Below are 16,732 nucleotides of genomic sequence, written 5' to 3' on the forward strand. Positions count from 1 at the left end.
AACTTTGCCCCAGTCTCCATCGCCTGACTCTGAGGGAAATGTGATTCTGAGCTCCCCCTGGAGTCAGTCACTAAGATTTCTTGTCCCTGCCACCACTGCATGGATTCCTCTCAGTCATAAGGAAAAAGGAGAATTCAAAAAAATTTGAAAGAGGTTATTTTTCACTAAAAACCTCTGTAAGACATTAGGGCAAGATGGTATCTACTTTGCATATCATACAACATAGTTCTCACACACCAGGAATATCACATATTATAGTGTGATAGTATGGTTCGTTATGGTACCTTGATGCTGAGTGCATGATTAAGTGCAGTTTACAGCAGCACCCCTTAGTCATTTGGGGAGCACCCCAAAATAGCACCTCGGTCATAAATACTAGTATCTTTAAGATGGACACACACACGGCCACACAGGGCACACAGACCTCAGGAGATGACCTGCCTCACTGCCTCTGAGTCCACTGTGAGTACCTATGACCTATCCTCCAGCCACAACCAGAGCCTCCCAGAAACAGTGGAGTAATCATAACAGAAATAATAGCATATGGGTTTGAGAGGACAGAAAGATCCTCAATTTTAGTTGAGGGTAAACATACTTAGAAAAGTTTCCCTGGAATGTATTTTTATTATAATGTTTTTCAATCTCCAGGCAAATGCCACATATAATTTCCACTTAAACATCTTCAGGAGTATTGAAATTAAATCACTTGATGGCAAGGTCTCAATCTGCCATAACCTCAATCTACCGAACTTTTCATTAGTAGAAAATAAAACATTTACACCTTTATTTTTCCTGTTCTCCTCATTCATTCTCTCTTAACCATATAAACATATAGTTAATATACCGAGTATATTAGCAGTGCACTGAAGAATTCCCGAGATGTCCTCGATTTCCTCTTTGCTGGAATGGTCCGCATAGGAGCATCTGTTAGAGATATTGTGGAAATTCTTTTCTGCATCCCTATAACTAAGAAGAAAACAAAATCAGCATATGGAGAAAAATGTCAAAGCATCTGTGAATGCACTCATATACATACACACCAATGCACGTGGTCTATGCTCTCAGCATAATCACATTTTAAAATAACTGAACCTTTAAGACATAATTTATGACATTACCCACCATTAACATCAGCATTAGTAGAGTGGACCTAGAACTGAAGACAATCATTAATAAGGAAGCTATGTTTGGAAAAAAATAATAAATGAGGAAAACCAGAAGGTAGATTAGCTTTATGTAACTAATGTTTCCTTATGTGAGTGTTTCATAGCTGCTGGTAATCGTTTCTATACAGAACTTGCCTAGAAAAAGAATTAACACCACTAATTTGGTGCATTGGCACCAACTGTGTTGAAAGCAAATACGTCTTAACCTCTATCACAGACAGTCAGGAAGACAGCGTGGTGCTTGGATAATAAGCAAACAAATTGGAGGCTGACAGAATTTCACTCATGGTCTCACCATTTTCTTTTTGGATTAACAAAATCAATATGTAATATTATATTAGTTTCAGGTATACAACAGGGTTATGCAACATTAATATACATAACAAAGTGGTCATCAGGCTACGTCCAGCAACCATCTGTCATCATCCAAGGTTGTTTCGATATTATTGACTAGATTCCCTATGCTGCACATTGCAGCCCTGTGACTTATTTTATAACTGAAACTGTGTATGTCTTGTGCCCCTTCACAGTTTTTTACCATTTTCTATCTGTGAGATTGGGGGCGAGTAACCTCATCTCTGTTAGTCTAACTTTCCTCCCTCATAAAATGGAGATGCTTCCTAAGGTTCTTGTGTGGACAGAATGACACAATGCTGTAACCAGATGTTGACTGGAACTTCTCCAACTGCTCTGACTTAGAGCTTAAGGCACCAAAGCTCCCACATTCCAAAAGAAAAGCCAAAAAGACCAGACATCTCCAGAACCTCCGAAATGACTAGAAAGCCACTGCCACTGTCACCCACCACCATCTGACAGAAGCGAAGAGATATGCAAAAATGGAAAGGAAATCCGCAGAAGAGCCATTGGCTTAGGAAGAGAGCTTTGTTATCGTTTTCCCCTCCCCACATGAGGAAAGGAGAGCAGGGGTGGGGTGCTCCCTGTGGAAGCCCAGCTGCTGAGAGAGTTTGGGGCTTGGATGTCTCACTCCTCAATGGACATCTGCTGAGGAATTCTGGACCATCCCTTTGTGCCACACTGAGTAGAGAAAGAAGTTTCTGGAGAGAGTTACAACAGGGAAAAGAAAGAGAGCCAAACTGGGAACAGCCTGTAGTCATGCCTGATGTTCCATCCACTGTTTTCCAGGCCGGGGCAAGAATCCCACTATCAAGACTGAGTGAGGCGTGCAGGCCTCAGGTCCAGGACAGGGGCCTCTGAAGCAAAGCGGGGCCCATCCATGCACCTCACTAGGACATCACAACCAAGAAGGGACTATTGCAACAACCAGTGAGGTTTTCCTGTCCATTCTCACCTGACACCACCCATCGGAAGAGAACGGGACCTAGAAAGGAGTGGCCTGGAGTGTCGGAGTGAATAGCCACATCATATCCCCTCTACACTGCTTTGGGAGTTCCTCAGGCCAAGCCTGGCCCAGGCACAGAGGGATGTAAGAGTGAGATGGGACATGAGATTAAAGATTTCAATTGGTCTGAAGTGGACTTGATACTCCCTGAATGTACTTGGAAAGCAGTGATGTGCCCAAGCGTAATACTGAAGGGGACTCATACTAACATGTTCGACGTGATTGAAGAGAAAAAGTAAAATGCTTTAATGGTTGTATACCTTACTGAGATCTGACTCCAAACAGTTAGGCAAAATGCTTTCTGTAGTTTCTAGAAGGCAGTACTCAGTCAATAAAAGGTGGAAAGGGGAAGATGGGTGTTAAACAGAGACAAAGAAAGTATTATTTTTAAATCAAGTGCCACCATTTTCAAATATTTTTGTCACAGCCCCGATTTATTCATCTGTACAATGATTCTATGAAATAGGTAGTTAGGACTAAATAAAATAACAGATGTAAAGTGCCCCATGTATTGCCTCACACGCAGGGAGCAATCAATAGATATTAGCTTTCATCTAACTTCTTGTTTTTATTCCATAAGATAGTTATTTTTTGTAAATACATAAAAACACTAGATCATGTTTTAGATTAAAAAAATCTACAACCACAAAATCTGACCATGAAAAGATAAGTAATACCATTGAAGTTTGTTTCCAGAATAATCAGAGTTCACCCACTCCTAATTTTACTTCTAATGTTCTATTGAAATTATTCTAGCTTAATCCCCATCCAATTGTCAAAAGAAAAAGAGAACAGAAGGTTGGCTGTATAAAACAAACACAGGGCCCACAGTGATGATTGGAGTAATAGAATTTAATTTTAGATGACTATAGGAAATGGCATTCCAAGCCAATATGAGGTTGGCAGCCGTCCTACCCAGGGTATTAGCACAACGATGCTAATTCTGGCAAAAAAAAAAAAAAAAAAAAGAGAAAGTTAATGGCATCATTCTAAATATATATTTCTTTATACTTTCATGTTAAAATATATAATAAATGAACATAAAAACTCAAAAAGATTATCATGTTTTTCAATCATAGTGTTAAAGAAATCTCTGCTTTGTCTACACTGTCATAGTAACCCACTTTTGTGAGCTACAGACCAGTAGGAATAATGCAGTATAAACATGAGTGACAGTAGTTGGGTTAGGCACTCCAGAGGCAGAAATTTAGGTTAAAAAAAAAAATCCAAACTCTGAAAGAAGAAAGTGGTAACTAGAACATGAGGGGGCCATGCTTATGTTTAGCTCCTGATTTCAAACTTTAAAGGCTCCAGGAGGACAGGGAAAGGAGGTAGCAGGAGGGCCAGGGAAAGACAATCAATGAAAATTGAGGTGCATAGGAGTCAGGTACTAATGGCGGTAATAATTCAACAAATGTATTGATTATCTTTGTGTACCAGGCACTGTACTACTTTATATGATTATATGACTTAATACATTATTATCATTAATATTTTATTCAAACTTTACCCCTACCCTGTAATTATTACCCTTTTAAAAATAAGAAAAGCGAGGCTCAGAGTGGTTAAGTCCAGGATCAAAGGTAGAATCTGACTTTTAAGTCTAATGTATCTGGTATGTCTGCTTCCAAAGCACATTTTCTCAGTGCCTGCTCTATACTACACAACAAGGATGCACAGAGAGAAGGAAGGGCAGAAGACAGCATCAAGAATGACATCAGACACAAATGTCATCGTAAAGCAGATTTTCCTCCATCCTGACTTCCTTTTTGTTCCCAGGGGAACCTGGTATCTCCTACTTACCCCTTTTTTTTCTCAGTATTCTTTCCACCCAACACTGCCCCAAAACCTAGTCCATTCCCTAGAGCAGCCATGGGCAAACTATGGCCCGTGGGCCGGATCTGGCTGTTCTATCCGGTTCTCTTGCTCTCCCCTCCGCTCCTTTACTTTGAATTTGTATTAGTTCACACAAACACTCCATCCATGCTTTTGTTCCGGCCCTCCGGTCCAGTTTAAGAACCCATTGTGGCCCTCGAGTCAAAAAGTTTGCCCACCCCTGCTAGAGGCTTGAGTTAAAGCAGCACAAGCATGTACACTCAGTGCTCCCTTTTCTCAATCCAGGTTGAGGGAGGAGAAGACAACTATGCTACACAAGCAAGAAGCTATCCAAGTGAGCATGCTTGTGTAGAATTCATACAGTAATCAAAAGGTACCATAAAATCAATCTGACACACAGTGGCAGAACATTAAGCGTTAATGGAAAACTATGCAAGTAAATCAATGTAATCTATAGTAATAAAAGTGAAATATGTTTATTAGACCAGCCAGCCAAATGACCTTCCAGATGTCATTCTGGATGTCCTTCCAGACGAAGCTGTGGCAGCGGGGGATCAAGGCAGAGGTGGTTAGGGGCAATCAGGCAGGCAGGCGAGTGGTTAGGGGTGATCAGGAAGGCAGGCAGAGTGGTTAGAGGCAATCAGGCAGGCAGGCAGAGTGGTTAGGGGCAATCAGGCAGGCAGGCAGAGGTAGTAGGGGTGATCAGGCAGGCAGGCAAGCAGTTAGGGGCGATCAGGCAGGCAGGCAGAGTGGTTAGGGGCAATCAGGCAGGCAGGCAGGCGAGCAGTTAGGATCCAGCAGTCCTGGATTGCAAGAGGGTGCAGGCCAGGCTGAGGGACTCTCTTCCTGACCCCCTGTGCACGAATTTTGTGCACTGGACCTCTAGTTTAAATATAAAGAAAAGGGTCCTGAGTACTAGCACTATAATGAATTAGAATTCTATTGGGCCCCGGAGATTATTCCCACCCCTCATTTTACACCCCCTTCCCAAGCATAATTCACTCTTTTATCCATTATATACAAATCTGTGTATATATCCCTAGGGTGCAACTTATTCATTTATTCACACTTCCTCACTGTCCCCCCCCCCAAAAAAAATTGTTAGTCCCTGCTATGTACCAAGCATTTAAAAAGGTACAGAAAAATAAAAATAAGATAAATAACCAAATAATAAAATAAGTGAGATCATATAAGCTAATGATAAGCACTATGAAAAGGAATAATGAAGAGTAAAACAATAAAGAATGATCAGAGTTGGAGGCTGAGGTAGGGGATGGAGGGCCACTTTAGATTGGGTGGTCAGGGAAGGTCCTTCGGAAGATATTATATTTAAACAGACACCTAAATGTATAAAAAGAATAATCTACAAACATCTGGGAACAAAGCATTACAGGAAAATGAAACAATGCATGCAAAGGCCTGGAGGTTGAGCAAGCTTGGTATAGTTGAGATAACAACAGGTGGCTGGAATGCTGGAGTGGAGTGAAATAGGGGGAGTGGAAGGGGATGAAATCAGAGAGGTACACAGAGGACAGGTCACAGGAAGAATTCAGATTTTATCCAATCACAGTCAGTCTTGATATGGTTCAAAGCCGGGATTTCAAAGTGTGATCCCTGGACCTGCAGCATCAGCATAATCTGGGAACTTAGACATGCCAACTCCTTTGGTTGAGTTATAATAAATAAGACCTCCATATTAGTATCTCACCTAAAAAATATATGAATTGATGCTGTGAATACAATAAAAACAAGGCAATGTGACAAAAACAAAGTAGGGTGTTTGTATGTGTTTATGTTTTATTCAGACACAAGTGATTAATAAATCTGAATTGTATTTCAAAAAAAAAACTTTAAGAATGCCAATTATTGAGCCTCTCCGAGACAACCTGATCAGGAACTGTGGAGGCGGGGCCCAGCAATCTGAGTTTCAGCAAGTCTGACAGGTGATTCTGATACCCGTTAACACTTGAGAACCACTGGGCTAAAGTTAATGGAATGACCTAATTTTTTAATTATTTGGCTGTGGTGAGAATACAGTGTTAAGGGACAGGAGTAGATACCAAAAAACTAGGTGGGAACCTCTAAGTGAGAGAGGATGGTGACAATGGAGAGGAAGAGATTTATCACATCGCATGAATAAATTATTTTAGTGCTCATTTTCCAACTTGAATGATGTCTATGAATAAATAAATGAACAAGTGAATGGGTAAGTTAAGGAGCAGAACAAACGTTTAAAGATAAAGTTGCTGAGCGGCAGAGAGGCTATCTTACTGCCTAATGAGAAGCTCCATCCTCTACTCCCTCCCAACCCTCCATCTGTGTGATCCTTTGAACAGCTGCTCCCTGCATTCAAGTCTAGGTCTTGGAGACTAAAAATGCCTCTGAGGATGTCTATGGGCTACTGGCATATGAATTCATCAAGAGGCAGAATCATGCAATCCTGGAGCTCTAATAAATAAAGCAGATCCAAGGGCAGAGCTTTAAAGGAGAGGAAAGGGAGGGTGGGAAGGTCAGTGGTTAGAGGCTGGATTAAGAAACTAAGAAGGATTAAGAAACAAGCCTTAGGCAAAGCCCCCTTTCAGGGATTAGGAAAAGCATCTATTCCCCACCCTAACCTCCCTAGGAATATGTAAAATAATACTTGCCAGCACTTGCTACCTGAAATCCCTTTCACTAAAAAGAGAAAAGAAAAATAAAAAACATTCCTTTTCACAGTTAGAGATAAAAAGCCTTCATTTGTATTTTCTTAAAGGGAACACCTTGGTGTGAATACATGTAAATCCAAATGTTAGTGGTAATAGATGCCCTCCTTTCTCAGTACTGAAAAGAGAAAGGAAGCGGAAAGAAGAAGTCTAAAAGGCAAAGGAGGGCTTTGGACATGGAAGCCACGACTGAAGGAGAAAGTCAAGAAAAGCAAATATAACACTATTCTGCCAACTCGTCCTTTTTGTCTTCATCGGCATGAGTACAAATACAGGCAGTGAGCAAAGGTACTTCAAGTCCTCAGAAGGCAGCCAACACCCAATAAGAAGTATGCTAACAGGTCTATTTGGAACCAGTCAGACTTCAGGACACCTTTTTATATTGGAGTCACATTCCCTGTCTGTTTTCATTATACTGTGTCTGCATTAAACAGAACTAGAAAGGACCATTTAGGCAACGAACAAAGAACCACCACAGGCTATTTCTACACAGATGGAGAGAAAGGAGAGTTGAGGCAGTAACTTACATAAAAGACAACTCCATCTTAAAAACAAAATATAAATTTTTGGCTGATTATGGTAAGATAGTCTAGTTATCTATTTGATCAAATTTACAAGATTCCCATTCCAATTTGCCTAGAAGACATAATTTAGTTCATAAATGGGACTATTTCATCAGTTATTATTGGATTTCACATTAGAAAGGGTATCATAAAATATTAATAATGATGATGATAATAAACCTAAGAGCAAATATGTAGTACTTACCATATACCAGGAACTGATCTAAGAATATTGGCAAATTTAATCCAACACCATACTTAGAAAGCAGCATATCCAATGAGAGTAATTAAGTTTTATTTAGAATGTGTGGAGAGAGATTAATTTGACATTCTTACATTCTTTATCTCCATTAGGTTAAACCATTTAAAATCCCTAATGGCCTCAAACTAAAAGCCATCATGTGAGTTTAAATAATGTGTTTTTCCTAGCGAGGCACTCTTGAGGATTGATATGACAAAGTTTCAAAGCAATTCCCTTTGAAATGACAACATAATCATCACGCACTTCAAGTACATGGCATCGTAATAGGTACTGTTATATTTCTACTAAGTTTTCTTCCCTTTTGTTTTATAAAAAAAAATTTATATAACACCTTAATAGAAAAAAATATATATCCTTGAGACCCATGGCAATGACTAGTAACCATAAATGTTCAATGATTCCAAAAGCATGTCAAGAGGTATCAGGATTTGAATCTAAATTCCTCAAAAGTTCTTAAAAACTTACAAAGAAAAATCATGGTAGCACATAAAGAATATTAACAAGCCCTAACTGGTTTGGCTCAGTGGATAGAGCGTCGGCCTGCGGACTAAAGGGTCCCAGGTTCGATTCCGGTCAAGGGCATGTACCTGGGTTGCGGGCACATCCCCAGTAGGGGGCGTGCAGGAGGCAGCTGATCGATGTCTCTCTCATCGATGTTTCTAACTTTCTATCCCTCTCTCTTCCTCTCTGTAAAAAATCAATAAAATATATTTTTTTAAAAAAAGAATATTAACAAGGTGAATTAAAAATATGCCTTCCTCAACGGCATATTTCACAGACCTAGAATGAACTCTCCAAAAATGCATCTGGAATTAAAAAAGACCCCGAATAGCTGCAGCAATCCTGAGAAAGAAGAACAAAGTAGGTGGGATCTCAATACCATATATCAAGCTATATTACAAAGCCACTGTTTTCAAAACAGCCTGGTACTGGCACAAGAAGAGACATATAGATCAATGGAATAGAATAGAGAACCCAGAAATCGACCCAAACCACTATGCTCAATTAATATTTGACAAAGGAGGCATGAACATAAAATGGAGTTAAGACAGTCTCTTCAATAAATGGTGTTGGGAAAATTGGACAGATACATACAAAAAAATGAAACTAGACCACCAACTTACACCATACATAAAAATAAACTCAAAATGGATAAAGGACTTAAACATAAGACGGGAAACCATAAAAATATTAGAGGAATCCACAAGCAGCAAAATCTCAGACATATGCCAAAGGAACTTCTTCACTGATACTGCTCCTAGGGCAATGGAAAATAAAGAGAAAATAAACAAATGGAACTACATCAAAATAAAAAGCTTTTGCACAGCAAAAGAAGCCATAAACAAAACAACAAGAAAGCCCACTGCATGAGAGAACATATTTGCCAATGTTATCACTGATAAGGGTTTAATCTCCAACATTTACAGGGAACTCATACAACTCAACGAAAGGAAGATAAACAATCCAATCAAGAAATGGGCAACGGACCTAAATAGAAACTTTTCGAAAGAAGACAGAAGGAAGGCTAAGAGACAAATGAAAACATGCTCAAAGTCACTAATTATCCGAGAGATGCAAATCAAAACGACAATGCCCTACCATCTTACACCTGTCAGAATGGCTATCATCAACAAATCAATAAATGACAAATGTTGGCGAGGATGCAGAGAAAAAGGAACACTAGTGCACTGCTGGTGGGAATGCAGACTGGTGCAGCCACTGTGGAGAACAGTATGGAGTTTCCTCAAAAAACTGAAAATGGAACTCCCATTTGACCCAGTAATCCCACTTATAGGAATATATCCCAAGAAGCTAGAAACATCAATCAGAAAGGATATATGCACCCCTATGTTCATAGCAGCACAATTAACCATAGCTAAGATTTGGAAACAGCATAAGTGCCCATCAGCAGATGAGTGGATTAAAAAACTGTGGTACATCTACACAATGGAATACTATGCTGCGCTAAAAAAGAAGGAATTCTTACCATTTGCAACAACATGGATGGAACTGGAGAGCATTATGCTAAGCGAAATAAGCCAGTCAGAGAAAGATAAGTATCACATGATCTCACTCATTTGTGGAATATAATGAACAACATAAACTGATGAACAAAAACAGTTCCAGAGACAGAGAAACATCGATCAGACCATCAAACCTCGGAGGGAAGGTAGAGGAGGGTGGGGATAAGGGGGAGAGATCAACCAAATGACTTGTATGCATGCATATGGGCCTAACCAATGGACACAGACAACAGGGGGGTGAGGGTATGAGTGGAGGGGATGCGGGGGTAATGGGGGAAGAAGGACACATATGTAACACCTTAATCAATAAAGAAATTTTAAAAAAAAAGAATGAGTGACAGAGAGAGGTAAAAAATATATATATGCCTTCCTAATGCCAATGAATTTAATTTAAATAGCTAGATTGCATCGGAAAGTAAATCTAGGATTTTGTATTTGCCAATTGCTTTCTGCAACAGCCAATCAAAGGTCATACGAGGAGTCTAAACAAAATAAATTGATGAACAAAATGGATCCAGAGACATAGAAGCATGGAATAGATTGAGGAGGGGCGGTGATTAACCAAAGAACTTATATGCATATATGTATAACCCATGGACACAAACAAGAGTGTGGTGAAGGCCTGGGAGTGGAGGGCAGGGTGAAGGAAGTTAATGGGGGGGAAAGGGGGACATTTGTAATATGTTCAACAATAAAGATAAAATTTTTTCAAAGAGGGGGGAAAAGAGGAAGGGGAAAAGGTATACCTTTCATTCATTTGGAGCTTTCTATTTACAAAATACTTTCATTGAAATTATCTCATATAATAATGACATCTAATCCTTGCTTTAGTTATTATTATCATAGCCCTCTACAAAAGAGATAGTTACTTAAAAGTTCTATGCATCCCTGAAATGTTTTTTGACCTCAAGTCTTACTTTACACCATATCACAATGATGTCAACAAATGGGGCATAAAAAAGAAAAATGTGGCATGTGACTCTAGCTAAAATAAAACCTCTCACTGAACTGTATTAAACTTGTAATGATTTTGAGTAAACTTTACTGAAGGATTAAAGAATCTCAATTGGTACCATTAAATCTTAGCACATTACTAAGGCAAAATTATGAGATGAAATGAAATGGATGAAAATGAGATAAAAACAAAAAAAAAAGAAGAAAAAAGCACAAGAAGAAAAAATAAAAAGTAATACCAAAGGGAATTTTACTTAAAAGGATTAAACACAAATAAGCCTAAGGCAGTCATTCCAGGGTCCCCGCATGAACCACCCTCCACGCTGAGAGCACACCCCTATGAAATAAGGCTGACCTGATGGCAGAAAAGTACATGCTCAATGGCTATGTTTGAGTAATTATCTTTAATTTGCCCCAGTAATGACCAACATCCATTTTTACTTACCCAATAACTTGGTGCTCATAATACTGCAATGTCCTCTTGAGAGTTTGCTGAATCGTCTGAGGCTACAGAATAATAATAATAATAATAATAAATTATCAGCAAATCAGTGCCATTCCCATTCTGAGCATCATAGGCAAATATGTAGCTTCTGATTTATCTCATAAGAGGTTTTTCTTTATAATATTAACTCATGATGCCTTTTGCCATGTATTTTCCCCATAGGAACTAATATGAGGCACTCAGTAATTACCCAGAATTTCCCAATTTCAAATACAATAGCATTTCCTGGCCATATTTTTCCCAATTATTTTGTACCAGCTATTAAGATCAATAAAACACTCATTGGCTGCCTATAATAAACCTAGCCCCAGGGGCAGTGGGAGGGGATGTACTGAAGATTCATGGGTCATGCACAGGGCAAGCCTGACTTCCTTACCATCCAAGAGATTCCAAGCAAGGGTTTTGGAGCCTCCTAGAGGGACCACAAGTGCTCAGGGTAAGAAATGGGGTCTGAAGCAAATACCTAAACAGCTCATGACCAAATTTTATAACCCTCTCATCTCCATGCCAGCTGAAAATAGAGTTTCTTAAGCCCAGATCAAAAAATGATTCTTAGACTTATTTAGGCAACAGAGCCTAACTTGGAATTTCAGACCCATGGAGCCATAAAAGTGACACTAAGATCCTAGAACATAGATTTTATTAACAAATTAAGATAAAAACCAAATTTTCAGTGTCGAGAGTGTAAATTTTAAAATAATAAAATGTTGTAGTCAATCAAGCAGAAACAAGCTATCAAATGTTTATCAAAATATTGATCCATTATAGCGATGGATGAATTTTAGGGGAATATCATGACTCTGACACAGACTTTTCAAGATGTGAGACAGCAAGGTAGTTAGATGACCTCGTGGACTCCCACTAACTAAACTACAAGAGCCTAAACAAGTCTAAAAGCATAACCTCAGAGAGGACCTAGCACTGTGCTGGTACCTAAGAAGCAGTTCAGAAATATCAACTTATTCCCCATCCCTAATCTTTCAAAGTGGCCATCTCAATAATCCTTAATTCAGAGGAGACTACGAAGGTTGTTGTCAAGGTTCACTTGAACCCCTTCCATGGTCACCTTGTTATGAAAACATCCAGGATAGATATAAATATCTCCCTAACACGCTTCAAAGCATCAACATCCTCCTTCATAGGGAATGGCTGTGTGAAAGCTAGAAAAAAAAAGTGAACTTCAATTAAATCAAGAGCATCCACTGAGATGTTCTACGCTGTCACTTAGGAGAACCCTTACCCTGAGCAAATCAAAGGCCTCACACACGATCTTCACCCCTGCCAAGCCAATTCAGAAATTAATTTTAGGAGGAATCAGACTCTGAGTGTTCAGAGAAAGAGATACAGAGCAACTTCTTTCAACGGCTGTTTTTCATTTACAGTAGGTTAAAAAAGATGAACATGAGGCTTCAGACTGGCACAGATGTTTCTACTCATCGGGACAAAATCAAAGGAGAGTAAATAAAATGTATCTAGGAAAGAAAAATCATTCCTAAACCAAGTAGCAATGGAGTTGCTGAGAAATCTAAGGAGGATGAAGCAGACACAGCAATCCTGGAGCACAGGAAAAGTGTGCTTTAAAAATCCACCCCACAGCCAACCTTCACCAAGTCATTATCAGTCACCGGCTCAGTACCCCTGGGAGCTGGGCCTCTTGCGCTGGTTTGGCAGTTTCTGAGCTAAGATAACTTTTTCTTGGCAACATGCCCTAAATCTGTTAATATCCACAGGGGGATTTATCCTCCCAATAACCTCTGGTCCCAAAACATGGAACAGAAAGCAGGAACGAGAGAGTGCACAGGGCCAGTTAAGACCAGAATGACCTCATTTTTACTAAAGGACATTTTTTTGTCCCAGTACCAGGAATTTCCCAGGTTTTAAAAAGCGCATGTTTGTGAAAGGAGTTAAGCCTTTTAAAGAGCTGACTTTTTTTCTTATGTGAAGCAATTACTTTTTACTCCCCAGCAGGAGTTAAACTTATAGTTCCCAAATATATTAAAAGGAAAATGTTCTCTGAGCACACTGAACGAAGCTTCAACTTGCTAGAGCATTTATGTACTTCCTGTTGCTTGCCAGGCCAGTGGACACATTCTGATGGTCTAAGCTGCAAGCATGGAGGCCGACTGAAGAGTAGCCCCTGATCTTCAGCAAGCCAAGGATGACTTCAACACAAACCTGATTCCTCCCAGTGTCTAATCTCGGAGGATTCACTGGAATCTTCTCCAGAATTTGCCTGATTGCTCAACCCATGGCTTTATCAGTGAGAGACAGACATCCTCACATAATCTCAGGGTCTCTCTGATCTAAATAAAAAAGCATGAAGTGAAGACCCACATGTGGGCCTTCCATAGGCTGACTTCTGCCTTGACAGTCATAGGGTCCATTTATTAAGAGTCTATGTATGTTTGGCTCAGTGGATAGAGTGTCAGCCTGTGGACCGAAGGGTCCAAGGTTCGATTCCAGTCAAAGGCACATGGCCAGGTTGCGGGCTCAATCCCCAGTAGGGGGCATGCACGAGGCAGCCGATCAATGATTCTCTCTTATCATTGATGTTTCTATCTTTCTCTCACCCTTCCTTCCTCTCTGAAATAAATAAATATGTATTTTTTTAAAAGAGTTTATGTATGCCAGTGATGCAAATCAGTGTAGCTTAATGGGAAAAGCAAGGGCTATGAAAATCTACAGACCTTCTATTCTTTTCCTTAAGAATGCAACTCCACACCTGTCCTCTATTCCACAGTTCCATCCAACTTTCTAAAGGGTGAGATTCTGTTTTTCTCATCTGTACCTTTCCTTTTCTTCAAAGGGGAGTTTAGAAAGATGATTTTGAAAAGAGAATTTAGGGTCAAATTGAGTTCAAAATCCAGCTCTGTGACTCAATAGCTAGGGCAATTTATTTAAGCTCTCTGAAATATGATTTTTTTATGTATACATTATTTGTATGGGAATTAATTGAAATACTTAAAGCAAAGTCTCTGGTGCACAGTAGGTACATAATCAATACTGGTTGTCACCATAATCGGCTAGGAAACATGGCTCCTGCTCTGAAAGTCTCATAATCCAATGGAAGGCATGCTCCCCACAGGTGTAATGTTTCAAGATACTCATCACCTAAAAAAACCAACAGACCCACCATTCCTGCAAACAATGAGAAAATGGTGCCAATTCCAATAGACAATGGGAAAAAATAGAAAAGTGGCAGCCAAATTTAAAATATTTTCAGTGAAACTTTTAGATCAGGCTAGAGAGAGGGTGACAAAAGCAGAATTCTCAAAATTAAGATTGAGGATAGACATAAACCCAAGCCTATAAATGGGAAGAACACTGAAGCACCACAGCTAAGATCAGGACCCCAGGCCTTATGCTTTACAACTAATAAGAAACAACTCATGAACCTCCTTCCTGGAACACAAAGAATGTGCAACCAGAGAGCAATGTGACCTCATAATTTAAGGCCATGTGCTAGAAGAGCAGAGAAACAAGAGTGGGAGACAAAAGCCATTGTTCTTATAAAAAAGAAAAACCCAGCAGACCTGTGACTTTTCTCTGCTTCCCCCAAACTAGGATTTAGATAGTGGCCTCTCACTCAACACAAAACAGCAATGGATAGGAAGACAGTTGGAAAGAGAATGTAGCCATCTGCGTCCTGCACACGTATTGTCTGGGGCTCAAAAAGAAGGAACCCAAAAGCTTCCATCCTGTGGCAACAAGAAGCCATCTCCATTTCCGGTCTCATTAACAGCTTCACACTAGTTGGCCAGCAGTAACTGACCCCCACAGACTAAACGTTATGCTCATGAAAGGTCATGGGATCCAAACAGCCAGCCATGAACAGTCCCAACAGAGCCAGAGAAGTGATCCCTGAGGAGTGGGAGGAAGCAGTTCCCAGCAGCTGGCCCTGCAGCTCAGAGAGCCCTCAGAGGCTCCCACACTGTCAGGCCCTGCTCTGGATATCTGCACCAGATGGTGTGGGGACCCATCGGGCAGGAGGCAGGGAGACAAGATGTGAGCGTGAGTGTGAGTGTGTGTGAGTGTGTGTGTGTGTGTGTGTGTTGTATGCACACAGCATGAAACACAGTTGTCATTGTACTAAGTACACGTTCATCAAAATTTTACAGACATGAAGAAGGTGAGGCTCCTACTGGTTAAGTAAATACCCCAAGATCACACAACTAGTAAGTGAATAAGTAACTGCAAATCTGAACCGGCTTTAAGTGTGTCTTCTTCCCACTAGATGCATTGAGGGTCCCTGTCACCTTTAATATTCTGTGTCTCCATATTCATTTTTATAAACACAACACTTCATCTTGCCAAAAATAAGCAAACAAAAATCCCACAGGTAATTTAAAAACAAATTGCCCGGCTGTGGTGGCTCAGTGGATTGGGCGTCCTCCCATGAACTAAGAGATCACAGTTCGATTCCCAGTAGGGGAACATGCCCAGGTTATGGGCTCGATCCCCAGTGGGGAGCATGCAGGAGACAGCCAATCAATGATTCTCATCATTGATGTTTCTATCTCTCTCTCCCTCTCCCTTTATCTCTGAAATCAATAAAAATGTATTTTAAAAAATAAGAACAAATTCATTTCTGCTTTATAACATATATTTATAAGCTACAGAATTAATGGAAACAATAGGTGTACCTTTAAAGAAATAGCTATAAATATCCATGTTATTATATTTACTTAAATATGAGAAAATTATATTTCAGTGTCAGAAACTAAGTGGATATATATTTAATTACTAATGCTCTGAGCCAATGGTATTCAATTTCTCTGCACATTAAAGTCACCAGAGGAGCTTATGAAACATACCAATACCTGAGCACCACTCCCAAGTTTTCCAATTCAACTAGTCTGGGGGTCTGGATTGCTTCTCATGTATATCAGTGTTTAGGTACTTTAAACATGATGATCAAGAGCAATACTCCATAAACCATCCCTGAATAAGTCACCCTTAATGAGAGCAGTTTATCCAAACATCAAGAGAAGTAAGCTTCTGCCATGGCAGGGGTATATAATCCTGTACACCAAAAGGTGGCAGTTTCGCTTCCCAATCAGAGCACATACCCAGGTTTCAGGTTTGATCCTGAGTTTGGGGCACATTTGATGTCTCTCTCTCTCTTTCTCTCTCTCCCTCCCTCTCTCTTTCCTCTCTCTAAAATAAAAAAAAAGGAAAGAGAAGTAAGCTTCTGAGAGATGTACACACTTAACTGCTAAATTCAACACAGTTCCATTTATTAACTGTCACTAATGGCTTATAATCAATATGAATTTGTTGATAAACAAATAATTATATTGCTTGTGGTATGTATATAGGATTTTTTAAATGTCCAATTACTTCACTCTGGTGCACTGACG

The 16,732-nt window shown here is 39.8% G+C and overlaps 1 protein-coding gene across 1 annotated transcript in view; it reads right to left on the reverse strand.

Moving 5' to 3' along the window:
- GUCY1A2 (guanylate cyclase 1 soluble subunit alpha 2) overlaps positions 1–16,732 on the reverse strand; it is a gene marked incomplete at its 5' end in the record, with an annotated part of 306,525 nt that overhangs the window by 264,793 nt on the left and 25,000 nt on the right. The window contains 2 exons of the mRNA XM_080643198.1: positions 845–966; positions 11,313–11,374. Coding sequence (XP_080499324.1) covers positions 845–966; positions 11,313–11,374 — 184 coding nt within the window. The remainder of the gene's footprint in view (positions 1–844; positions 967–11,312; positions 11,375–16,732) is intronic.

This window comes from Plecotus auritus (assembly GCF_963455305.1).
Source record: "Plecotus auritus genome assembly, chromosome: 9".
In the NCBI taxonomy this organism is placed as follows: domain Eukaryota; kingdom Metazoa; phylum Chordata; class Mammalia; order Chiroptera; family Vespertilionidae; genus Plecotus; species Plecotus auritus.